This window comes from Gobio gobio (assembly GCF_949357685.1).
Source record: "Gobio gobio genome assembly, chromosome: 12".
NCBI classification, from domain to species: domain Eukaryota; kingdom Metazoa; phylum Chordata; class Actinopteri; order Cypriniformes; family Gobionidae; genus Gobio; species Gobio gobio.
In genome coordinates, this window is record NC_137105.1 from 12,758,669 (window position 1) to 12,785,652 (window position 26,984).

At 37.8% G+C, this 26,984-nt stretch overlaps 2 protein-coding genes across 5 annotated transcripts in view; both read left to right on the forward strand.

Moving 5' to 3' along the window:
• Window positions 1-3,293, forward strand: part of cyp39a1 (cytochrome P450, family 39, subfamily A, polypeptide 1) — a 39,395-nt gene extending 36,102 nt beyond the window's left edge. For 2 of the 3 annotated variants that reach the window (XM_079831078.1, XM_079831077.1), the window contains exon 11: window positions 2,365-3,274. Coding sequence is in view for 2 of the 3 variants with exons in the window: in XM_079831077.1 (XP_079687203.1) it covers window positions 2,365-2,433 (69 nt within the window). In the remaining variant the exon portion in view is untranslated. Of the gene's footprint in view, window positions 1-2,364 lie in introns of all 3 variants that reach the window. The other variant, XM_079831076.1, reaches the window with a different exon arrangement.
• Window positions 3,294-5,164: 1,871 nt separating this feature from the next.
• Window positions 5,165-26,984, forward strand: part of rcan2 (regulator of calcineurin 2) — a 98,970-nt gene continuing 77,150 nt past the window's right edge. Inside the window, exons 1-2 of one of the 2 annotated variants that reach the window (XM_079831608.1) lie at window positions 5,165-5,324; window positions 10,814-11,031. In XM_079831608.1, coding sequence (XP_079687734.1) covers window positions 10,816-11,031 — 216 coding nt within the window. In that variant the 5' untranslated portion in view covers window positions 5,165-5,324; window positions 10,814-10,815. Of the gene's footprint in view, window positions 5,325-8,575; window positions 9,361-10,514; window positions 11,032-26,984 lie in introns of those variants that run through there. The other variant, XM_079831609.1, reaches the window with a different exon arrangement.

The window sequence follows — 26,984 nt, forward strand, 5'->3', positions numbered from 1 at the left end:
ACATAATACACATCTGATGGTCGAAACTCGCTTTCATGTTCAAACTGGCAGGGCTTAAAACATACAAATGACAAAGCTTTGTGAGGACGCAGGTGAAAGAGGTCTGCCTTCAGGGCGCGCGCGTTGTCAGGAGACGCGACACAGCTCGGCTCTCTGTCACAGAAAGATTGTTTTTGAATAGTCCACAATCGCTTTAAATGTTGAAACTGGCAAGCCTTTAAACGCATGTACCTGACAAACTTTATGAGCACGAAAGTGAAAGCGATCTGGCTTCGCGGCTTGCGCGCGCCATCTGTGTGTGTGTGTGTGTCGGTGGCAGCGCGTAAAGGCTATAAGAACGGCGATTGACTGACCTGTATATAAACTGTGTAAAACATGCAGTTACTATAGTGATTCTGGGCATCTATAAACACAGATAACTGCTCTTGCATCTCTCTGTGTGCCTGCAAACTGCACTTGATGTGACTGACGGGGCGGAGTCACGTGAAAACCCAAATAACCGACATGGGAAAAATACGTCGGTTAGAGGTTTTGAATGTCGATTAATCGTACAGCCCTAGCGAATACACACGCAAACCGTCATGATAAATGTGTACAACACTTAGGGTTGGGTATCGTTTGGGTTTTTTCCGATACCGGTGCCAAACCGATACTTTTAAAACGGTACCGGTGCCTAAACGGTGCCTGAACCGATACTTTAAAAAAAGAGCCACAAAACGAGGTGGATGAGATTAAAGAATGGCTTTTTATTGATTTTTTTTTATTATTATTTAAATTGAACAATTTATTACAAGTTTAAAGTATACTTAAATATGTAAATATAAATAAATACAAAACACAATTTACATAACAAATTCACAGTAAAACTAAAGCCACCTAACCCAACTACAATAGGCCTAATTTAACTCTAAATACAGTAATAACAGCAGTAGTCTGTATTCTTGGTATGCTACAAACCAGCTTCAAGCTTTAGCTTTATTTTGCAGAAATATGACCATATTCTCTGGCTAAATATTTTAGAGCGCATCACCTTATTGTTTCCATGGAGACGCGTCATGCTTCTCACATGACACACAGCTGCTACAATAGCGCTGTATGACAGCTCACTCAGCTGTATCGGGTTTATTTCGCTTTTTCTTTTTTAATCAAAATATTCACAAACTTTCTAACTATGTCATGAACTATCTGATATTCTGATTTTCAAATATGTGTGTGAGTAAATGTGTGTTAGTTGATATATACTGCGCGATGGGCGGCGCCACGTTAGTTTGCGCCTCAGAGAATCGGATCTGTCGGATTTACATCACATACATGTATCTTCATCTCACGAAATACATGAAAGTAAGTGACGTGCTGAACTGGGAGAAGAATAGAGTAAACTGTATAGTCACTATATAATGTGTATCTGATGTGAATAAAACACTTAGTCAAGTTATCTTAACTGTCTGAAAGGATTGTTTTTGCCACTTCCATAGACATCATTGTGTATTTTTTGCTAGTACTTATGAGCATTTAAATGTCTGAAACCTAAAATAAACATGATGTGGATGAAAACACTGAATAGTTGTGATATGTGACGAGCGCTGAGCGTCTCTGGCTCAGCGCCGGCCAAAGCACGAAAGCACGTTTGATTTTAAGTGGCACCGAAATGAGGCACCGAAATCTGCGTTCTGATTCGGTCTGGTACATACCGGTCATAAAGGTATGGCACCAGGTTTCGGTACCCAACCCTAACAACACTCTAGTTGTAAAATGGTCCAACACACCGTCGCTCTCGCTTCATATTTCCTTGTGTCTGCTCTGCTGCATGTTTCATGGTTGAGCAGCATGCACGTGCATGACCCAGCTTAATCAATGATCGATAAGTTTTATCGATTAAATGTATTATCAACAAATAATCGATTGTCGATTAATTGTTACCATCCCTAATTGATATGGTAAAATCAACGCCATTGTTACTGTCTAACAGTGTGTACAATCGCTGAGCTTTAGGAAGCCTCAGGAGCAGAAGTTCAGTTATGGTAATTGTTATTTAGCTTCCGACATGCACTGTAAGTGGTAGACCAATCGTAACAGACTGGGCTGTCTGGCCAATCAGAGCAGAGTAGGCTCTCGGAAAGGAGGAACTGAATCATCTGACGAGTCGTTTGAGAATCATTGAAAAATATGGTGATGTATGTAAACCTATTGACTATACCAAAACAAAATTAGGAACCTTTAAAATAGCATAATATATGGTCACTTTAGAAAGTTTCTGGATATAATGCAATAAATTCATACATTGTAAGGGTGTCCAAATACTTACTGTTGTATATCATATGTATGTGGTCATTGCACTTAAATATATGTATCTGGTTCTTGTAGAGCCCTCTGCATTTGGTGGGAACCCAGCAGCCAGACGGACCCTGTACAGTGAGATACAAGCATAGATAGAGCGCTTGTGTTCAGAGGGCTGTGCTACTGCTTTAGAGCTTTGTTGACAGTCTTGACATAAGAGTTGCAGAGATCAACCGCATATCCTGGGCTGAGCTTCAGAGGTTTTGAGCATCATGATGAATGTTAAACAGTGACTTGGACACAGGCAAATACTATATCCCTCTAAAGGAAACCAGAAAATCATACAATGCTAAAGGTAATTTTGAATTTTAGTCGTTATATATATTACAGTTTTGTTGGGTCAACCTCTTATATAACTTATGGCATAATAAAGATGATATATATCAGAAAGCATGAGGTTGTGGAAATTCCTCTCCTGGAATGAGAGACTTTATCATTTTCAGGATGTATAAAATAAACAAAATGTGTTGCCATATGCGACTGCAGTCATATATTACAGCTAAACATCTTGTGCATGATATGGACAAAGTAAAGACAAAGTTTATAGACAATGTAACTAAGTGGAGGTTCTTTTTGTGAAGCAGAAATATGTAAACACATTATTACGTGTATAAACACTGTGCTTCTTTTCTGTAGTGAAGAAAAGGATTGTTTCTATAAACACATCTGTCTTGTAGTCTGTAAGTTCTTTACTGCATCTGTGTACGCTAATTTTTGGATAAAACATTAAATGACATAAGTTACATAAGCAATTTTATGTGCTTGGATGCAAGCATCTTTAATTTGTAAGGCAAATAGAATGTTTACATTAATTAAATAAAGATGTACTTGATTTAATCAATCACTGGTATTGTATACATTTGGAAGAAGAAAACCCTTTGTGCTACTTTGCAGTGTGTTTCAATAAATAACAATTTTAATTGTTTTGTTTTGCTGCAGAAAATTCCTTCTTCTTTATATTTATGTGATCATCTTTTTTTGATCTTGGAACAAAGTTCCTGTCAAACAAACATATAGCCTAACCTTAAAATCTGATGAAATCAGATAGGAATGTTCTTCCAGGATCAACTTGGATCCAGAAACATGGCCTACTTTATAATAAGATGGGAGGTACATCAAATAGCCTACAACATTCCAGAGATGTTCAGCAGAAGGCCAATGTTTGGATACTCGAAAGTGGTGTGATGTAACAAAAAAATATACAAAAACTCTACAAAAAAAGGTGTGCTACTGATCAGATACAAGTTTTGTAATTCAACATCCATTATAATACAAAAATTACACAGAAACTTCCATTTTCACATCAAGAGGGTGGTGGCCATGATGATATATTTGATGATATGATTTCACCCTATAGCAAGTTTGTAATGAGGTAAACTGGTGATGTTACCTTTTTTAACTGAATAGTGAAAAAGCTATATCAATTAATATTTAGAATGAGTTAAATACATTAAGCCACATAAAATCTGAATTTACTTAAGTCTATGAAACCATAAGTAAATAAAAACTCTAAAGCATTGAATTGTGCTAAAAAAGCTGCAGAAATTGTTATAGTTTTAATAATAATAGGGCCTTATGATAATAAACAATGATATAAAAAAGGAACCACTGTGAATTTTTTTTTGTGAAGTTTTTAAAAGCTTGTTTCCTAACCTGGCAAACCTGCTCTTCAGCTAAGAAAAAATACCCCAAACTAGCAAACAGACTGGGAGACCAGCGTAGACCAGCAAACCAGTTTAAAGGGATAGTTCACCCAAAAATGAAAATTATACCATAATTTAATCACCCTCAGCCATCCTAGATGTATATGGCTTTCAGACGAATACAATCAGGAGTTATACAAAAAAATGTCCTGGCTAATCCAAGCTTTATATGGCAGCAAATGGCAGCCCAAAATTTTAAGCCCAAAAAAGTGCATCCATCCATTATAAGAGTAATCCACACAGCTCCGAAGCGATGTGCTTGTGTAAGAAAAGAAAAATATCCATATTTAACACATTATAAAGTAAAATGTCTAGCTTCTGCCAGACCACCTTATGTACTCAACTTACGGAAAAATGTGTATGACTAGAACGTAGCGTAATCGTTTTTTCGAGAGGCGTTACACTTTCTTCAAAAGTTGAATACGGAAGGTGGTCTGGAGGAAGCTATTTTACTTTATATAGTTTTAAATGTGGATATTTTTCTTACACAAGCGCATCGCTTCGCTTCAGAAGACCTTTATTAACCCCCCAGAACCATGTGGAATACTTTTATAATGGATGAATGCACTTTTTTGGGCTTCAAATTTTGGGCTGCCATTACAATGCTTGGATCTAGCCACAACATTTTTTAATATAACTCATGTGTATTCATCTGAAAGAAGAATGTCATATACACCTAGGATGGCTTGAGGGTGAGTAAATCATGGAGTAATTTTCATTTTTTGGGTGAACTATCCCTTTAAATAGTTTCTCTCAGCAGGGTTTCTTTTTTTAAAAAAATATTATCAGATACCCATAAACACTAACGTTTCCTCACCCAAAGTGTTTTATCCCATTCATATGCTTTAGTTTAAATCAACTCACCGCACACTTCAACCCGTGCTGCAAGTGTTTTCAAGTCTGACACGAATTCACTTGGAGAAATCTCTGCTTTGCCCTGCACCACATTTACTAAAAACAACCTGCTGAACGTGTCATAGCGCCGCAACATCCAACTGCTGGCGAAACCTCTGACGTAACTCCTCCTATTTGCATATTTGCTGTTAGGAGAAGGCTATTGGTCCCAGAATCTCCCCCGCGCTCGCAGCGCTGCATTTCATTAGTGGGTTGAGCAAACATCATTTGAATTCCGGGAGGCGGTCATTGGTGAATCAAGCTGTCTGCAGTAACGTCAGGAGATTAGTGAATCGCAGCTGGAATGCGAGCTTGATTCACAAAGGCAAGAGAGGGAGACAAAGCCACCGCGCAGAAGATACGCACACCGGACTGCCACATCCCGCACAGGTACCGAAAAACCGTGTCAAATTACTTCATTAGATCATCCTGCATCTGTAGGCTACGGTAGTGCTTTGACAGGTGTTGCTGCTTTTAGACATGAACAGCGAGAGAGAGAGAGAGAGAGAGAGAGACAAGAGTCAAAAGAATTCAAAAATCATTTAGAGTTCTATATTACAAATTATTCTACATTTAGTATATAATATAGTGTATACTATAGTATTTATTATTTTCTGCAATGCTTTAATCCTGTATGCATGTCACTTTTAAACATATCACTTTACACAAGAGTTTATGGGGACTTAGAACTTGCGAAGTATGCATTGGAAGACAGATGTGCTATAATAACTAGACTTATAATCCTAAAAAGAGTATGGGAAATATTTGATGAAGCTATTGAATTTGTAATAGTAGCCTAGTTTCCGAAGTGCACTCCTTGACCTTGACAGACGCTGCCAGTAGTTTGCTGTATTGACAGTTGCTCGAACAGGTTGATGTGGCATGTTCACCATGAGGGTTTGTTATATTAGTCATCATACACGGAGTGAAATGACAAAAATAAACCCTTATTGCGAATAGAAGGAAAGTGAATGTCAGGTGATGACGACAGAGGGACCGCTCCTCCAGTGATGACTCAAAGGGGATGCAGCAAACAGGTTGCAGTAGACTGTGATTGACACTTACCCTTTTCATTTTGCCCTTTATGCACTGAAAGACTAAAACACAATATATGTAATGCAATACAGAATAATTTATCTTTAAACAGCCATTTTGTACTTAAAATTTGTGGCATTTAAAATCTCTTAGTTGTAACTAATAAGGTTATGTACACTGTGATATGAACTGTTAGCATTTCATTATAAAGAAGTTTTAAAAGCAATACATATAAAAACTTGACTTTTTTTTAAAAAAAAAACTCATGATCTGAGAGACCCCAAGGCCCTTTTAATAAAAATAAAAAGTTGTTTTTTTCTGATTAGGGTGCACACTAGCCAGTTGTCTATTTATATTTGTTTTAATACAGTTTTTCAGAATATGATTTTTGCTGACCACATACAGAAACAATATTGGAGACCCAATTTGCTAAAATAACATCTGTCAAATGGGTTTTAATTAGGTCATGAAAAATATTGGATGGGGAAAAAAGAGATTGTTTATTTATAATACAAATTGCTTATGTAATATTAAAATATATAATACAAATGTTTGTGTATAGGCCTACTGTATATGTATGCACATCATACACAAAAAAATTATTGGGGTCAGAGTAAAATCAATATTAACAATTTTATAAAAAAAAATAATGCTAAACAATATTTGAGAAAAATTTGTTTGTGTGCACTGTTACTGTTTTCACCTTTAAGTTTGTATGGCTAAAATGAAGATTTGGTGAACGATATTGATTATTCATTTGGTGAGTTAGGAGGAACCATATATTTCCCATGGTTAGTGACCTTTGTCATGTCAACAAACAAACAAACATATCTATAGCTTTAGTTAAACAGTATGCTTTTCGGCTGAGCTTTAAAGCATTTCCAAAATTAAAGGCTCTGTAAATAAAGCTGAGCGCCTACAGGATGTCTATGCTCATGCATACTTCATGCACATCCTTATCTCATAACAGGGTCATTGTGATATTGTAAAAATGAAATGGATCCCTGTCTGGAAGTCTTCATGCTAATCAAGTTCCCCACAATCTCTGCATTTCATTAGTCCTCATTCTATTTTTAGCCCCGTTTACACAGGGCAAGACTGAACCAGACAGCTTCAGCCTCTATCTATAGCCTTGAGTGAAAGTGAGAGCACGCGTGTGCGTTGGAGAGTGTGTATGCGAGTCTGGTGATGGGCTATTGATCCCAAAATAGCTGCGGGAGATTTAACAGTGCGTGTGACACCGGCGACAGTGCTGGCTTTGGCCACGGGCCAAGCTTGTCAGGGTGGATCATGGGAAGAAAGGGCATGTGGAAAAGCTCTATGGAAATGGGTGCAAGCTGTTCCCCACTTGCCGTTGTTGTTTGTGTGGGCTGACAAGAGACCGCTTCTGCTTTAAGCCCATCACCTAATCTTTTGGTGGAGCATTAGTTACTGAGGCCAGGGGTTAACATCTGCTCCATGCGGTTCTGGGAGGTAACTGTTCTAGTTCTGTGTCACCTGTCGTGAGGACAGGCTTTTGCCCTGTTTCCTATGCTGCCTGGGTTACTGAGAAAATAAACTAAATAACAGTTCATAAAGATGTTGCTCCTTTGAAAAATTGGTTTAAAGTAATACACAGAAAAGAGGAAATGTGTATATACACTATATTGCCAAAAGTATTGGGATACCCCTCCAAATCATTGAATGATTTGGAGGGGTTTTTCAGTTGTTGTAATCACTTCCATGGCCACAGAAAATCAAGCACCTAGACATGCAGACGCTTCTACAAACATTTGTGAACGAATTGGTCGCTCTCAGGAGCTCAGTGAATTCAAGCGTGGTATACTGTGCCACCTGTTCATAGTGATGGGCAGACAGAGGCTTCGTGAAACACTGAAACAGTTGAAGCAAATGTGCACGGCGACCCCAGCCGATCAGAACAGTGTAAATGCAACAAAAAAAACATGCATAAAAACACCTTTTACAAATCTATTGCAAATGTTTTATTCAAAGTAAAATCTTTCAAATGCAATTAACTAATCATCTAATAAAAATAAATATTAAGTGTCTATATGTTCTTTTATCAATTGTCAGGTTTTTTTTCCATGAATGAATGGCTCAGCTAAACATGCCAATAAGAGACTATTAACTACTATTATTCCTTTTAATTATACTAATGTCTAATTAAAACGTCTACAAATGTATAAAACTGATCAGATCAAGCAAGGCCGTGCACAGACCTTTTTAGGGGCATGTGCTGAAACTGAAAAAGGGCACCCCCTCTGTTCACCCACCCCTAACACTTTATTATCAAACACACATTACATGCTTTTATTTTAACTTTTTTAATATTTTCTTTTTTCTATTGAAAAAAAAAAAAAAGCCTTTTCAAATTTCTGTGTGATGGGAAAATGAAGTAGAGCAAGTTTGGCAAAACGCGGATTTGAACCATGATTAATTTGCATCAAAACTTCATGCGCTTTACTCCTATCACAGATATAATGAACATAGTGTCTTCTGCAATATTGACTGACCCAACCAGACCTTCTGCGAAAAAGACGGCCTAACGACAACATTACTGGAACCATGTTTTACTACGTTATACATGTGGAGACTAGCAGAGACTATACTCAAAAATGTGCTATAGGTAGCCTATAGCGAATATGTGCATATATCAACAAGGTAAATGAATTAAACATGCGACCATAATATTATTATTAAACGTTAACAAATTAATTGTATTAGCAATCATAAATCAAAGAACAAATTTCTAAGAAATATATTTGACCTAGATGACGAGGTCGCTTTGTGTAAGTTCCAGTACGAAACAGCGCGGGCGCTCTTGACGGTCTATGGGCGCACCTTTGCTTATTTATGATTTTTCGGTGGCAAAAACAAATTAAATGTGGTTGTATTACTTATCAATATATTATTAGCATTTTACAAAGTCAAACTCAAATGGAGTTACCAAAACCATTTTATTGAAGCAGGAACAAAAAAACACTACCACCAAAAAAGGGCACTTCGGAGTGTAGGCTAAGGGCGAAAAGGGCATGTGCTCTGCACAGGTTGAGCCCTACCTGTGCACGTGCCTTTATAAATCATATGGACTAGGTTTATGATACTTTACAATGTTTTTTTTTTTGTGTGTGTGTTTTTGGCCTTTTTTACATCTTGACAAACTATAATTGTTGTTGCTGCTAGAAATTTTTACTAACATTGTAAGTAGACTGAAAAGTAGAATACAGTCTATAAACAATTGAAAAAATAATAATTGTGGATTAAAAAATTTTAAACCGTGAGTAGTGACTGTTTTTGTTTTGTTTACTGTTACTGTTAATTAGCTACAAATAAGATTTGCTGAAAGATATTGACTATTCATTTGGTGAACCATATATATTTCCCATATTTAGTGACCTTACACTCACCTAAAGGATTATTAGGAACACCATACTAATACTGTGTTTGACCCCCTTTCGCCTTCAGAACTGCCTTAATTCTACGAGGCATTGATTCAACAAGGTGCTGAAAGCATTCTTTAGAAATGTTGGCCCATATTGATAGGATGGCATCTTGCAGTTGATGGAGATTTGTGGGATGCACATCCAGGGCAGGAAGCTCCCGTTCAACCACATCCCAAAGATGCTCTATTGGGTTGAGATCTGGTGACTGTGGGGGCCATTTTAGTACAGTGAACTCACTGGCATGTTCAAGAAACCAATTTGAAATGATTCAAGCTTTGTGACAGGGTGCATTATCCTGCTGGAAGTAGCCATCAGAAGATGGACATGGTCAGAAACAATGCTCAGGTAGGCCGTGGCATTTAAACAATGCCCACACCATTACACCACCCCCACCAGTCTGCACAGTGGTAACAAGGCATGATGGATCCATATTCTCATTCTGTTTACACTAAATTCTGACTCTACCATCTGAATGTCTCAACAGAAATCGAGACTCATCAGACCAGGCAACATTTTTCCAGTCTTCAACTGTCAAATTTTGGTGAGCTCGTGCAAATTGTAGCCTCTTTTTCCTATTTGTAGTGGAGATGAGTGGTACCCGGTGGGGTCTTCTGCTGTTGTAGCCCATCCGCCTCAAGGTTGTGCGTGTTGTGGCTTCGCAAATGCTTTGCTGCATACCTCGGTTGTAACGAGTGGTCATTTCAGTCAAAGTTGCTCTTCTATCAGCTTGAATCAGTCGGCCCATTCTCCTCTGACCTCTAGCATCAACAAGGCATTTTCGCCCACAGGACTGCCGCATACTGGATGTTTTTTCCTTTTCACACCATTCTTTGTAAACCCTAGAAATGGTTGTGCGTGAAAATCCCAGTAACTGAGCAGATTGTGAGATACTCAGACCGGCCCGTCTGGCACCAACAACCATGCCACGCTCAAAATTGCTTAAATCACCTTTCTTTCCCATTCTGACATTCAGTTTGGAGTTCAGGAGATTGTCTTGACCAGGACCACACCCCTAAATGCATTGAAGCAATTGCCATGTGATTGGTTGATTAGATAATTACATTAATGAGAAATTGAACAGGTGTTCCTAATAATCCTTTAGGTGAGTGTATGTAACGGAGGCCAGCTAGTATTTGCTGTGCGAGTAAAAACTTCACTCCTCTGATCTCAAGAGATGCTCTAGCGACTGACGCTAGAGTTCATGCCGGTGGACTCGGGTTTGAGTCCCGCTTGTAGCGGGTGGTTCGAACAGGAGGGGTTACACTTAGCCATTCCAATAAGCAAACATGTACATGGAAAACATTGTAAGTGGACTGCAAAGAGTAGAATATATCCTGAAAGCAATTGGTGGTGATATTAGAAAACATCCCCACTTTTGATATTGTTGTGTACCCCTTACAGCCATGAAGGGAGAGCATTTATTTGCCAACATGAGAAGTGCTCCATTCCTCCAGCGGGTTTACCTCCTAGGAGGAGAGGAGCTGGTAGTCCTGCAGTCCACCATGGGAGAGTCCTCACTGGGAGACAGTTTCCAACAAATCACCGACTTCAATGATCTCCCCATGTCCCTCTTCGCCTGCAACGTGGACCAATCAGTATTTGAAGACCATGAGGGCAAGGTAAGGCTAAATGAAATTACTCACATGTTCACCAGCACTGAAATTAAATTCCCTCCTGTAAAGCTGAAATGGAAGTTCATCGCCATAGTGGCACCAAATGGAATTGGAATGTTTCCAAACAAGATTCTAAAAACTTTTTAGTCTCTCCTCCTGCCATTATTCCGATTACAACCAAACATAATTGGTTGAGTGCAGCAGTCAAAGAGCATGAAAAGAAAGGAGAAGATAGTTTTAAACTATCTAAAAGGGGAAATGTTGCTTCTTTTTTAATGTATTGTAGCACAATAAACCTCGTGGAGACATATTAGGAACAAAGGCAATTTGATTGGTAGGTATGCTAGAATGCTCCAGTGGAAAAGCAATTCCCTAGACCTGCATTACATGATTGTGAATTAGGCCTCTCCAACCCAATTATCCATGTAGGCCACTTCAGGTGTGAAATTCGGCTTGTGGGCTCTCGTCGACACTGCTTTCTTCTCATTTGCAAACGCTCTAAGGAGTGAGTTTACACCTAGAGGCAAGGGAGTATCTTTCACTTCTTGTGAAAGCCTATTTGTGGTTTTGTTGCTGGTATGATTTGCTTATGATGACCTATGCCAAAAATATTGATAAAATGCAGATGAAACTCCTGAACTATTGTGTTTCTTCTAGGGGTGCACCGATCCGACATTTTCAGTCCCGATACCGATACCGATGCCTGGGCTTTGTGTATCTGTCGATACCCGATACCGATCCGATATATTGTTGAATTAATAATAAACTGTATATCTTCCACCTTATACCTTCCTTGAAGAGACTAAAGGCACCAGACTTTACTAACTAAACATAACTAAGACAAAATAACAGATGTATGTAAGGTGTTGAATTCTTATTTATTTAAAAAACAATTGTGCATTCAAATCTAAAATAGAATGTAATCTAACTTCTTTAAATAAATAAAATGTAGCAGTGGAAACAAAAAACAGTGTATTGGTCAAACATACAATAGTAATCTGACAGTTACCAAACATTTTTTACACTACAGATAATTGTTTTGGTATATAATCATATCAATATTAAAAAGTAGCATTACAAATTAACAAATAGTCTAATTTTCTACCATATGCAATTTAATAAAAAATTTCAGCTAGCTAATAACAACTTTGTTCTGGTTTCACCTCACTCCAGATTAAATGATTGTAGGCTAGGCCTATTTATTTTACTACACATTGTCAACAGAAATAAGATGAAATACTGTTGATAATTAAAAATAATTCTTACTATCCACTCTTGCTAAAATGGGTAAGCACACTTGTGTTCTCATTTCAGTTGCGTTCTGAGTAAATTAATAAACTGAGTTCATGAGTTCAGTGTTGGACAGATCAGTTGTTCTGGCCAGTCGTTAAAATGATTCGGTTCAAAGGAGTCATTAGGTCACGAATCGGACATTAGCAGACGCGTTGTGTGCGAATCCCGTCTGTTAGAACATCGCGAAAGATGTCAACACACAGAAAACACTTCATAACTGGATATAATTTGTCTCCCGCTTATTGAAAGTATGCTTTATGTCAGCTGGTCAGAGAAGAGTCAATGTTTTTTGAGCGCAATTCACACCCAGTGATAATTCAAGGACAAAATTGTCCGAATGTGTCACGTGCAACATGGTTTCGGTCTTCCGAGCTTTTGATTTGGATTAATATGTGAAATATGAGCGAACACTGATTATTTTGAAGACCCAGAGAGCGCGCGCGGGGGAGGAGCTCTCAGATCGGTCTCTCTGTCACTCAGTCCCAAGCGCAGCATCTGTTCTACATCACTCGTAAATCACAATAACTCATCAAATTAGGCTTTGGCCGTCAAAAAAATGTCAATGCAGGAAAGACCCTTACTTTGCAGTAATACCCTCGAAACAGCGACGAACTAGTTGGCGTGGCAAGCGTGAAATATCTCCTCCACACAGCCGAGTCTCTTCTAGCATGCGACACACGTGAAGCTGACGAATGACGTAGGTTCTGCTGCGACGGAAAAAAACACCTGGATCGGCTTGTGGATCTGTTAATTTTTCCGATCCCCGATCCAGCTATTTTGTCAGTATCGCGGCCGATATCCGATCCTAATATCGGATCGGTGCACCCCTAGTTTCTTCCCATAGTTTCAGTTCAGCATCTTATTTTGTTACAATAGATACAGACCAAAAGCAATGCATGTTTTTAAATTGAATTAGTCATCTGTTACAATGAAAAGCTGTTATAGAAGTTATAATGACTTGCATTTGGCTTCAACACCTTGGTGATAAAAACATGGGAAACATTTTTGAAGTCATGATGAAATGGAAGTAGCGACAGATCTTTTCTTCTGTATTGTATTGTGACATAGATCCAAGTGTAATGGATTTTCACCAAAAAAAAAGTGTGGAGACCATTCATTGGTTGTCGATTGGATTTTTTGGCATTGCGCTCAAAAATGGTGATGGCTTGCAGAGCCGGAGTTTAAGTGGAATAAATGATTGGAGAATTCCTGCACGCAGTAAAATCCAGTTATGACATTTTGATCAAATTAAAAATGAAACGTATACATGTATGAATCGTTCACAATAAGATCCATAATATGCGTTTTAGCGTTTAGATTATAGATTTAGATAATAGAATTATCATTTTATTCCAACGTTAATGAGTGAAAACCCAAAATTTTGAATTGTCAACAACATGACATGCTGATGACATAATTTTCCTTTTTTAGTAAACTATTCCTTTTAGGATCGATCTTTCTGGCATTTAGCTCTTTAAAGGGATAGTTAACCCACAAATTTAAATGTTCCCGTAATTTACTGACCCTCAAGCCATCCTAGGTGAATATGACATTCTTCTTTCAGACAAATACAATTGGAGTTATGTTACGACCGCTAGGGTTCAGCCGTAACAGAAAAAGGAAGAGAGTCCACACCAGAGATAATTCTAAATAATAAGTTTTTATTTACAAAAATAAGGGTTTAGCGTCAGGGGCAGACAAGGCCAAAATAACAAACAAAACAAACTTCTTTTAGAAATTAATTTACCTATAACAAAAATAAAGAAAAAAAAATACAGTTAGCTTCCCTATCTCCCTTTAACATAAACAAGGTTCAAAATGAGGTATAAATAAATTGGCGTCAAACCCCCTACATCCCCTAAGTAGACAAAACAATGTTTAAAGAAAATAGATATAACATTGAGTGGCAAATAAATCAAGATATATTACCAGGTCAAAAATCAAACAAACAAACAAACAAACAAACAAACATCAGGAAAAAACTGGAAAATCAAGGCTCACCAAATAAACAAACACTTCATAGTTTCACAGAAATACTATCAATCTCTCTGATAAGACTCTCTAATTCAAACGAAGCCAAAAAAAACACGACGTACGACGACAAACAGAATGTCATGAAGACCGACGGCACAAAATGGCATGAAGCCCTGAATGAGTGTTTGGGGCGGTCCTTATATCTGGATCAGGTGCTTGGCTGGACCAATCACAGTCTTCGGGTGATTAATAGATGAAACACCAATCTGCAACACAAACATACATCTACACACAGAGATAGACCGTATACACAAAACTAGTTGATAAAATAAAACTTCAAGATCATAACACCCCCACCCATAAAATAAAACACACCGTTTTACTGGTGGACACGGGATAGTGAATCAGCTATCACATTTTCAATACCTCTCTTATGCGAAATCTTCATATTGTAACTTTGACAGATAAGGGACCATCGCATTAAACGATGATTGGAATTACACATCTGTTGAAGAAACGTAAGAGGATTATGGTCAGTAAAAATGGTAACTGGGTGTACACTTGAACCGACATTCACTTCGAAGTGTTGTAAGGCGAGGATCAATGCGAGAGCTTCTTTCTCTATGGTACTGTAGTTCATTTGATGTTTGAGGAACTTCTTAGAAAAGAAACTAATCGGATGACTCAAATCATCTTCACCGGTCTGTAATAACACAGCACCGGCACCAGTGCCACTAGCATCAACTTCAATCTGGAATGGTTTTTCAAAATGGGGTGCAACAAGTACAGGGGTACTACAGAGCAAAGTTTTCTATTAAAAAAGTTTTCAAAGTTTTTTATTAAAATATGTCCTGGCTAATCCAAGCATTATAGTGGTAGTGAATGGCAGCCTAAAATTTGAAGCCCAAAAAAGTGCATCCATCCATTATAAAAGTAATCCACTCAGCTCCGAGGGGTTAATAAAGTCCTTCTGAAGTGAATCAATGGGTTTGTGTAAGAAAATATACATATTTAACATTATAAAGTAAAATATCTAGCTTCCGGTGAACCGCCTTCTGAAAGTGTAATGCCTCTCGCAGTTCAAAATGTGTACGCTTTGTCCGTCGTCATCGAGTTGCGCACCAAGCGCACCCAGTTGCGCTTTCTTCATAAATTGAATACGGAAGGCGGTCCGCCGGAAGCTAGATATTTTACTTTATAACATGTTAAATATGGATATTTTTCTTACAAAAACCCATCGATTCGCTTCAGAAGGCCTTTATTAACCCGTGCGGATTAATTTTATAACGGACAGATGCACTTTTTGGGCTGCCATTCACCACAATTATAAAGCTTGGAAGAGCCAGGACATTTTTTAATATAACTCCGATTAAATTCGTCTGAAAGAAGAATGTCATATACACCTATGATGGCTTGAGTGTGAGTAAATCATGGGGTAATTTTCATTTTTGGGTGAACTATCCCTTCAAATTGGCTATGTAACAGAAGTAGCGACTGATAATTTCTTCCATATCGAGAAGTAAATTTTTGGATTATCGAAAAAGAAAAAAATTTAGAACATGGCTTGGTTCTGTCCATCAGGTGTTGATTGGATGGAGTCAGATCTGAATGCGAATGGCAGTAGATTCTTAGAAGAGGGGCTGGGTTTAAGTGACTAAATGATTGGAAACCACCGGCATATGTCACCAGCAGTGTTGGGGAAAGTTACTTTGAAAAGTAATGCATTACAATATTGCATTACTCCCTTAAAAAGTAAGAAAAAAACTTTTGCATTACTTTTTCTCACCTGGGCTGGGCTTGTTTGTTTTTTCTGTATTTTATAACAAAAAAGTTATATTTTTGTGCACATTTAGACCCTTTCACACCAAAATTTAAATAATAAGCGTGTACAATAGAGGGCACATCTCAAACAAACCTTTCAGTTGTGCTGCTGTTCTGGATAATGGAAGAATTGGACGCAGGAGAAAAAAGTTTAACACTTACTTCACCAATAAAACTAAAAATCTAAAGTCCTTTTTACTCATAGTTTAACTGAATCATTGAAGGTCAGCAGCAAGTACATTGGTCAATAAAGTGAGATTAAATGCATAAAAATATTTGTTTTATTTAATTATTGGATGTTTGCATAGTATTCTGATTTTGCATTGGACTGATTTTATTTATTTTGAGGAATACTGAATCTTTTTTGTTCAAGTGAGATTAGTAAATGGTCACATTTAGTCTAGAACTACAATAACATCTGTCTGAACTCAACGCCTCTGAACTTACTCTCGATTTGACTCAAAATGGGGACGGGAGAGCTGTCAGTGAAATAAATGTGAAAAAGTAACTCCAATATTTTGTTGTACATTTTAAAAGTAATGCGTTACTGTACTAGTTACTTAAAAAAGTAATCTGATTACATAACTCAAGTTACTAATAATGCATTACCCTTTTTTTCATTGCACTGTTCACCAGAGAGAAGTCTGTTGTTTCAGGAAGATGTAGTTTTGAGATCATCATTATGATTAAAAATGATATGGTAAAAAAACCTGTAATGGATGGATGAATCATTCACAAAAAGATAATTAAAAGACACATTTAGAAAATAGATATGCCAACTTAAAGATCTTTGTCTCCTGAATGTTACATCACTTGGAACAGGAAACACAGCAGTTACTGAATATTTGACCTCTAGCTGAATATTTAGCCCAAACCTTCTTCGAACAATTTTAAGAACACAGATCATGTGATATGCTGAGCTCTGCTAGGTCTGTTTGCCTCTCTGACCTGCACTGGACTGCATCACACACACACTTGGAAAATGAAATCTGAACACACACGCACATACACTCCTTACACTGATCCATCCTGACAGCTACTCTCAGACAGACTAGATCATCTGATTGAAGGGCTGTATAAAAGGTGGTCCATGACTCGCTCCATTGAGTCACAGGCTCCAGAAGGGCTCCTTATGAAATAGAACAAGTGTCCTGTCTTTTACTCTTGAATGACTCCACTAATACGAACACGCACGCAGTATTTCTTGAAAAGTATCCCCTTGCCTCGCATTAACTTGAACCTGGCTTGGCATGACTCATGTGGTTAATTTCCTTACATAACAAGAACAGTGTTGAACGTTATTGTTTTTAAGGTGAATTCAGTGATCCATAATCAGGGACTTTGCTGTACCATGCTGTTAGTTTGGTTTGGGGCAAGGTTGTGTGGCTTCAATGCTTTTGTTAAAAGTTAGGTTACATTGTAGCCCGAATACAGTTTCACTACAACACTATGGCACTGTGAGCTGCATGCAGCTTTAAATTTAAAGGGAGCTTATTTTGCAAAATTCACTTTTATATTGTTTTTGAACATAACTGTGTCTTTTTTACCATATTGTGGTAAAAAATACATTGTTTATTTTCCCCATAAATCTGAAATCTGAAACTGAAACTATTATACATCCGGTGCAATGCGACTCAAGTGTTTTTTTGCTAGTTTCAGCCCAACGCAGTTTTCATTTTCCTGTTGTTTAAATGGCAAATGTACTCGCGCCCATCTGTTCGGCCATGGGCGTGCTGGTCTGAAAACAAGGTGCGTTCAGGCACATTGTTGGTGCGTTGCTTTACTGAGTGGAATTTTACTGTATTTTTACTGTGAGTCAAATAAATGTAGCATTTTGTGTTTGAGCAAAACTGTGAGCCAAACATTTCAAGAATTCAAAGAATAATTAATTTATTTGAGAACTTCAATTCTAGTGTCTATTACGGAATACAAACCCCCAATCATAAAGGAGGAAACGTATACTTAATTAGGCAGCTAATTGTGCTGATAATACTGCTCTGAATGTTTGACTTCTTCCCTTACAAATGCCATGAAATATTAACCGATTAACAGAGCATGATTGGATCTCCTGTATTGGCCAACTTTCATAAATGGCTTTTTGCTGAACTCTTGATAAAGATCTTCTCCCCTTCCTCTAAATTGATTACAGAGCATGCATGGTTGTGGGATGCAGAAGCTGTCTGATAGCTACTCAACTGATTGCTGTTTAATGAATCGGTCTCTGATTGGAAGGGGACAGTTTTACATTAATGGGTGTAATGGGACTCACTGGCCCATTTATTTATAACTTATATCGATGGAGCTATACGAAGGATATGCTATCATCAGTCACCATAACCTAAACTGCACTTTAGCTTGAATTTATTATTTTTTTTCTTGCCTATAAAGTAATGAAAAACCAGACTTTAAAAAATAAATAAAGGTATTTGATACACTATGTAGACATATTCTGATTCTATATCAACAACTAGTGATTAAATAAACTAAAATAATTCTCACAAGCTTACTTACTGTATACAAATGTACAGTAACGGTTCCCAGTTTGTTCGAATCTGACAAATGATTTGCGTGACAAATTGGGTCCTCTTTCAAAATCTTTGGCAAAATGTCTTGTTTTAGTTGGCTTATGTACTAGCATAGCATACAGATACCCAGATAGCCCAACATCTTAGAAACACATTCACAATAATCATTATCAGTAATATAGTATACCAAATATATATCAAATATTTAAGTGATAAAAATAATGATGTAATTAATTATTTCGTATTATTTATTTATTTATTAGTTTACATATTTTAAATGCATATAATTTGTGTGTACTATTAACAGATAGTGGACGGAGACTCGATTTTGAGGTCTAAAGATTCAAGTAAATCTTTTTGATTCATAATTTGCTATCTGATGAATATGAATGCAGGCAAATTTTAAAGGGGTTATGAACGGCATTTTAATATTTATTAATATTATTTTATGTTTCCTGGGGTGCACTTTATAATGTTAGTATGATTTTTACATCCAAAATTGTCATAATTTAGAAATAAAAAGCATTTTTCCTACCCTGATTTTATCCCTCTGCTCGCTCTGTTTGAAGGGGCGTGTCTGCTGTGAGACGTCAGTGTAAACGCCCACTGCTGTGATTGGCTAACATCTTTGCATATGGAAATAGCTAGTATTACATGTGGAATTCTCTCGAAAACTTTTAGCACGTTTTTACTATTACAGCTCTCAAGGTTTACCAATTGTGAAAAGTGTTGCTAATTGCATTATATTTAGATTGTGGCATGAAAGGTTGCAGTGATGAGCATGTAACTGATCACAGACATATTGAGCGCATGAATGCAGAGATGTAATTGTAACCCAATGTCTGCACAAGAATGAATGCTTTCATCATAACTAACAGTGTAAACACAATGCAAATAAGAGATTTGTTGACTCTAACGGGAGTTTGATGGACAGTTCCAGCGATTGTAAATGGAGTGTTCTTTGATCGCTTTCTATATTTAATTTAATCACGGTTTAAATAACAGATTATTTTCATCCTACTAAGAGAAACAATGTGAAGTTGACCGTTTAGTCACTGGTTTGATTCACTGGTAATAAATGATTTTGAGACAAAAACATCTGGCTATAGGCCTACATGAATCATTATATATCAGAAATCACTGGTCACTGGTGATTTTGGTTAGACATGTACACATATTCCATACATATCAAGTGATCTGTAACAAAGCAATGGTGACACAGTAAAACGTTTTTACTCACAAAAGTGCTTTGCGCCGTTCCTGTCGGATCCAATATAGAAGACGCAGCATTGTTCTAATTTCAGGCTCTCTGCAAATCCAATGCAGCTACTGTGTTTATCCACAACCTGGGACTGCACAACATTTTGCACTCTTCAAAAGCATATTTATCGCTTAGTTGCTCAATCCAGTGTTAGCGTCACAGCTGTTATTTACCTACTACTACTGTCGTGCTCAAATCAGTGGGCGGGGCTACTGAACTTTAGGGTTTGTGATGTCACCAACCTGAGAAGAAGCTCATTGTAGTCCCTACCAGCCATTTGTTGTAGTCCTGAAAAATTGAGCTGGTTAGCATGTTGTTTATGCTCAAACAGCAACATTACACACTAACTAAAGTTAAAAAAGTGAAATCATAATAAGGACCCCTTTAAGCTTTCTTGACTGTTGTCAATGGAGACTAGATTTTAAATGATTGTGGCAGATTTTTTTGTCGCATTTACAGCCATTTTAGCCGCAGCCTGGAGACAAAAATGTAACATGATCTTTTACCATTTTGATGAACAAATAGGCTTTCTGTATTGATTCAGAGTTAAGGGAATACTTCTGGATAAATGCATGGATCAGCAAGTGCAATTCAGGTATGCCCCATTTATCTAGTTTTGATATAACCCACCCTAATATATTTTTTTGTTACATTTCATGAAAGCTACATACATCACATCTAGCCTGCGTCTGCGCCAAGCTTAAAAAAGGACAAACTATTGCTTTAAACGTATAGTAGCAAAAGGAGAATCAGAGAGATGTTGGAAAATTATGTAAAACTAAGCTCCTGCAACCACAAGGGCATGCTGGAAAAGCATAGATGCTATTATAGTCAGATGCCATAATGTCATCTGCATCATCTTAGAAGGAATTATTATATTTCTAACCTTATATTTCACAAATGTATATGAGATTATTGCATTTTAAACATTCTACCCCCATAGCCGGCTGTTGCTCGGCCGAAGCCCCCTGTGACCCTGCAATCCCTTCAGCGCAGAGTATTCAGCATCCCTGATTGGATTTGGCAAACATCCGGAGAGCAATGGAATGCTCCAGATTTATGAAGCTTAATGACAGATGACAGCGAGACAGAATAGGCTGATGCTATTCTCGTTTCTCCCGCTCTCCCCTCTCTCCTGGACGCAGACTGCTGTCGAGTGCCCCCACTTTGCTGATTGATCAAGGGAGGTCAAATTGTTGCAAAGGAGCATCAGCACCGTGCCGTTGCCTTCAGCTGTGATTCGCAGCGCTGTCAAAATGTTTGATTGTGTTTGGCACCTCTGGAAGAGGCGCTTCTTGTGCATCTGAGCCGCTGAATCAATTTAGGAGGCTGTGATTATATTAACCCCATGAAAGGCCCAGGTGATGCATAGGATCTATTTAAAGACAAATGGCGTTATTAGCTCCCTAAGAATAGGAAAGCAGTCTTACAGATTTTACAAAATCAGGCAGTCTGGAGCCCACGCGGAGAGCCGATGCAGTGTGAATTATGTGGATTGACTCTTCTGTCAAGACTAAAACCAACTGTCGTCTTTTCTAATTATGTTGTTTTGACGGCCAAACTTTCAAACTTTAAGCTATTTAAACTTTTTGTTTATCTTTCAGGGAAGACTTTGTAAAGCCAGCATTGAAAGACAAATTGTCTTTTACAAGTTAAAGGGATAGCAATCATTTACTCACTCTTCATCTCATTCCTAACCTGTGTGACTTTCTCTCTTCTGCAAAACACAAAAGAAGATATTTTGAAGAAGTTTTGTTTCCCATTGACTTTCCATTGTATTTGTTAATGGAAGACAATGGGAAGCTCAACTGTTACCAACATCCTTCGAAATATCTTTTTTTTGTCATGACTTAAGGGGAAGTAAATGATGATAGAATTTTCAATTTTGGGTGAACTATCCCTTTAACGTTATTTGGTACTACATACTAAGAGCTATTTTATGGTTTTCATATTGCTATTGCGGTGGCATTTACTGATAGAATTACCTACGTCAGCCAGCAGTACGTCATGGCTATCCATCATAGACTTTTCCTGCGTCTCTCCCTTGAGCTCACCCTGCATCAATACAATCTCCACTTTGGAAATGTCACACACACAAACCTAGACATGATTCACATAGTGTCTCACTTATGAGCTGCCACTTGAGTTGTTAGCATGGCAAACATGGAGAAATGTTCTCTGTGACAGGGGAGTGATTACCCAGCCTGCAAAAAGACAGAGTGAGATTTATTCTTCAGATATGCTGTTTGCAGTGGTCGAATTACAAGAGGTGTGTGATAAAGGCCCCCAGATTGAGCCATATCCTTCACAGTTACCACTAAAACAACATTTCACTTAATAATTTATTTATTTATTGTCAATAATAAATATTAAAATCAGCAATAATAACTACGATTAAAATGGCTGTTCAATGTGTTCTCCGCCATATGTATAGTCGACATACTGAGGGCAAAAATAATTCTTGGCTCTGAAGTTACATTTATTTAAAGGGATAGTTCATTCAAATTACAATTCTGTCATCATTTACTCACCCTCGTGTCGTTCAAAATCTATATGACTTTCTTTCTTCTATGGAACACTAAAGAAGATCATTTGAGGATTGTCATAGTGTTTTTTGGTCCTTACTACAGAAGTCAATGGTAACCAAAATGGTTTGGTGACCAACGTTCTTCAAAATATTTTCTTTTGTGTTCTGCAGAAGTAAGAAAGTCATACAGGTTTGGAACAACATAAGGGTGAGTAAATGATGACAGAATGTTTGTTTTTGGGGTGAAATAAACCATTTAAATGAATTAGTTTATATTAAATATTAAATTATTTTAAATAAAAAAAAAGGGGAAGTTTACCCTATTAAAATTAATAGTCATTCCAAACCCTTAAGACTTTGGTTAGTCTTGGTTAAACACAAATTAAGGTAATTTTAATGACACCTGAGAGGTTTCTGTTCCTCCATTTAAAGTCCAGGAAATCAAAACGTAGAAAAAACATACCAAACATTGCCTTCCACGTGTGCCTCCACGACGCATGCGCGAGAATATGACGTAGCGCCGGGGCTCGGGATTCCATGAAATGCACACTCTAACCCCATTTTGAGCACTACGCCGAGACCTAAAGCACGATCAATGTAGAATCCAACAGCTGAGATACGCGTGTCTTCCTATGATTGTAAACAAATCACTTCTGGGTCATCTGTCCGAACGCCGGATCTGCGTCATATTCTCGCGCATGCGTCGTGGAGGCACACACGGAAGGCAGTAACAAGTTGGAAAAAGGTGTTATTTTGATTTTTTTTGCGCACAAAAACTATTGTCGTCGCATCGTAAGATTATTGTAGAGTCACTGTGGTGAGATGGACTTTGTAACGATGTTTTGAGTGCCTTTTATCCGTCTTGGGAGTATAAGTGTACTGAATGCCAATGGAGGCCTTTCTCAGCCATCAGCTTTCAACAAAAATATCTTCATTTGTGTTCCGAATATGAACGGAGGTCTTACGGGTTTCGAACGACGTGAGGGTGAGTAATTAATGACAGAATTTTCATTTTTGGGTGAACTAACCCTTTAATATTCAACAATATTATTGATTTGACTGCACTGACACTATTGGATGAGAAGTCAACTGAGCTGGATGATGACATCACGGTTTTCTGCATTATAGTTGAAATGAACTAATATAATTATTGATGATCTCTGTTGCATCTCATCCTTTACTGCTGTCACTCCTCCTTTTATCATTCCTGGGTTCCTCTCTAGGACTCGAGACCGTTGTGGCGTGCATGTGACACCCATTATCACTCGCACCAACGGCCTCGCTCCGTTCCCAGGGCTCTTGGCTTCGCCCTGCTTGCCACACACTGTAAAGCTGCTTTGAAACGAAATGTATTGTATAAAGCACTATATATAAGTCACCTGACTTGACTTACCTCAATTCAAATTCAGGAATTCAGTTGGAATTTGAAAGGCATTCTGAATTCAGTTCTGAATAGCATCATGGTTGAAGCACCAACACACCAGCATCCTACTGGGACCAGAGACATTATACTGAAAAGAATATGTACAGAATGACCTATGCACAAAAATGGGCTCTTCATTGTACAGTTTCTTGTATGATGTCACTATGAAACCCTGACAAAAGACAAGAGGAATCTAGAATACTTTAGAGGAGCTCTAGTTTCATTGGGGTTATGTAATTGAGCTTGCTGGTCATGAGTTCTGCTTTATATGGTCATATCAGTTTTTAAGTGGAGTTTCAAGTATGCCCTTTTGTTCTGCATGAATTCCTTTCCTCAGGCTGAAGTACTATGGCTGTTCCTGTGTGTGTGCTTGACTACTAACCCCAACCTCCTGCTTGCAAGGCTAAAGTTCACCAAACGTTTGAAACCATAGCCCAGTAATGTGACTCTGCAGAAATATCAGATGTCTGCTCTCTTGAATGATGTTTATAGAGTGCAGGGACACAGAAAAAAAAAAACAGGCTAATGCTATCCTCAAGTGAGCCATTAACATTCCAGTGTCACTTTTATTGTGCTGGCTAGCACTGATACGTGATGGTGTGGTTCTTGTTTTGCAGACTGTCAAGGTTAAATACATGAATGGGGATCTATTAGCATTAATGTCGCTCACTCATGCGGAACTGTGTGTGACGTGTGCATGACCTCTCCGCTGTACCTGTTCCCAGTGCTGAGCTCAATGCTTTTGCCAGGGGGGTTTAATACCTCCCACTCACTATACATGCTTATGTCATCATAGTGCTCTCTCTCCCCACATTCTCCTGATCAGCCCCATTACATACCGCTCATACCATCTCTTAGCATTTCTAAGTGTTAACGACACTTCATAACAATCCTGTGTCCATGGAATACAGAAGACTCTGTTCCAAAACCTAGTGTGCTACTTTCCTAGACAAGGCATTAAGGCATCACACATGAAGGCTGTTCCAAAAGGTGGGCAGCATAATCATGATGTTATGGTACCTTAATTTGGCAGTAATGGTGGTAATCATAGAATGCATTGCATTGAGCTGAGTGAAAACATTCAACAGGGTAAACAATTCAATTCAACAGGGTAAACAAGGCCAGAGAAATGTAATTCTATTTTAATAGTATTTAATATTATTAATACATTATTTCATTTAATACTGAAAAGGAAAAATCTGTTGATTAAATAAAATCCACTATGCTTACACTACTGTTAATCAAAAATACAGTAATACCATCAGAAATCTGAAATATAATTACAATTTAAAATATCTTATTTATTATTATTTAGATATTTTAATATGACTAAGCTGAGTTTTCAGCAGCCATTAGTCATTAGCACTTTGGATATCTGATTTGCTGCTTGCTTCAGACACTTGCATGTAACATTATATTATAAACATATTACCAAAATCAAACTCAAATGGAGTTAGAAGGTTTTTGACCAGCGAATTTCGGACATATTTGTTTTGTCCGTCATTAAAAATGGCCACATCTGAGGCAGTAAGTGCTTCGCGTTACGTTTTCATCAACTTACAGGTTATAAAATGTACAGTAGCCATGTGGGCGCTCAGTGTTTTGTCATTTGTCCAAACTCAACAACTAGTTTTTTATTTACCCTTGCGTTGCAAACAAGCAGAGATAGTCCATTCACGATAGAGGCAGGTTGGAGTTATGAGATTTTACTGACAGTTTGAGGATCCAGTGGAGTTATGTGTTCTAGTCACAAGCTCTTTTTAATACTTTTCATTGATTGAAATGGTTGCAAAACCCACAGACAGACGTAAAGGGTGACCAACAGTAATGATTTATGAAAAAAAGTAAAATGATGAAATATGGGGATATGAGGTTTCCACCTGACAGCCAAGATATATTCCGTATACTTGAATGCAATGTAAGTCACGTTGGATAAAAGTATCTGCTGAATGAATTAATGTAAATGTAAACACATGTTGCATTCACTGGCATCCTGGAATAAACTGTTAAACTCTATTTCATTCTGCAGAATAGAGTAGAATGGAAGTATACTGTTCTAAACATAGCCAATTTTTGGCCATCTCACATTTAATATATGTGTGAATATATTCAGCATTGTATTCATATACCAAGCATTACATGCCACAGCTGCCTACCATTGAACCTTTGTATGTAGGGGCAATGACGTTGCTCTCTGTTCAAAGCTACAAATCAAACCCTGTTGGAAAGACAGCCAAAAAGCTCTGGGCTCTGATTTATTGTAATCAAAGGCTAGAGAGTGTCTATTATGATGCAGCTGCTACATGGATTAGCACCACAATGAATATAAAAGTGCTCTAATAGACTAGAGAATATTGGTGCCATCATAGTTTCATCCTTAGAGATGAGTAACATGTAATATTTGCATGGGCATGAGCACAATATCTCTGCTGACATATCATCAGGGGCACGAGAAGTAGGGGTGCAGCACCCCCTGTTTTCCCAAGATTGTAAATGAAAAACACACGTTTGTTCATCTACATTTATACTAAATGTTTATTATTTAGTAATTTATTTGCAATAAACACTTTAAAGGTAGGGTTAGGGTCAGGGGTTGCCAGGTTTCAATTTCAATTTCTAAAATTCGCATTCCTGGGGCTAAATATCACTAGCCTGGATGCCAGCCGAACTTAGCCCCACCCACAACATTTTAACTCAGGCAGTTCGGTCTGGACTTGATCCGTAGAGAAGTAATTATGCCCGAACAGAAACTGTTCGGACCAATGAAATTGTCAGGGCGGGCTTTAGACGATGATGGACAGATGATAAACAGTAACGTAATCATCCACGTCATCAAAAGTCGCTTGGGTTAAATTTGTTCTAATCCTAAACGGAAAACTTGTTTGTATATGCGTTCACCTTCACTATTTCTCTCAGAAATGATAATCGTGTTGGTAAGTACTCTGTGTATCCTTAAATTCTTTTTTTTTTACAACACAGGCAAAGATCGTTTACACAAAACAAAACCCGCCCAATTGCTAACGTTCCTCAAAACTAGCCAAAAACAAGGCCAATAGCTTTCCGGGGGGGTTCTCCGGGGAAAAAAAAGCATTTGGGGGGTAAAATATGTGTTATTTTGGCAGGGCTGCCTGCTAA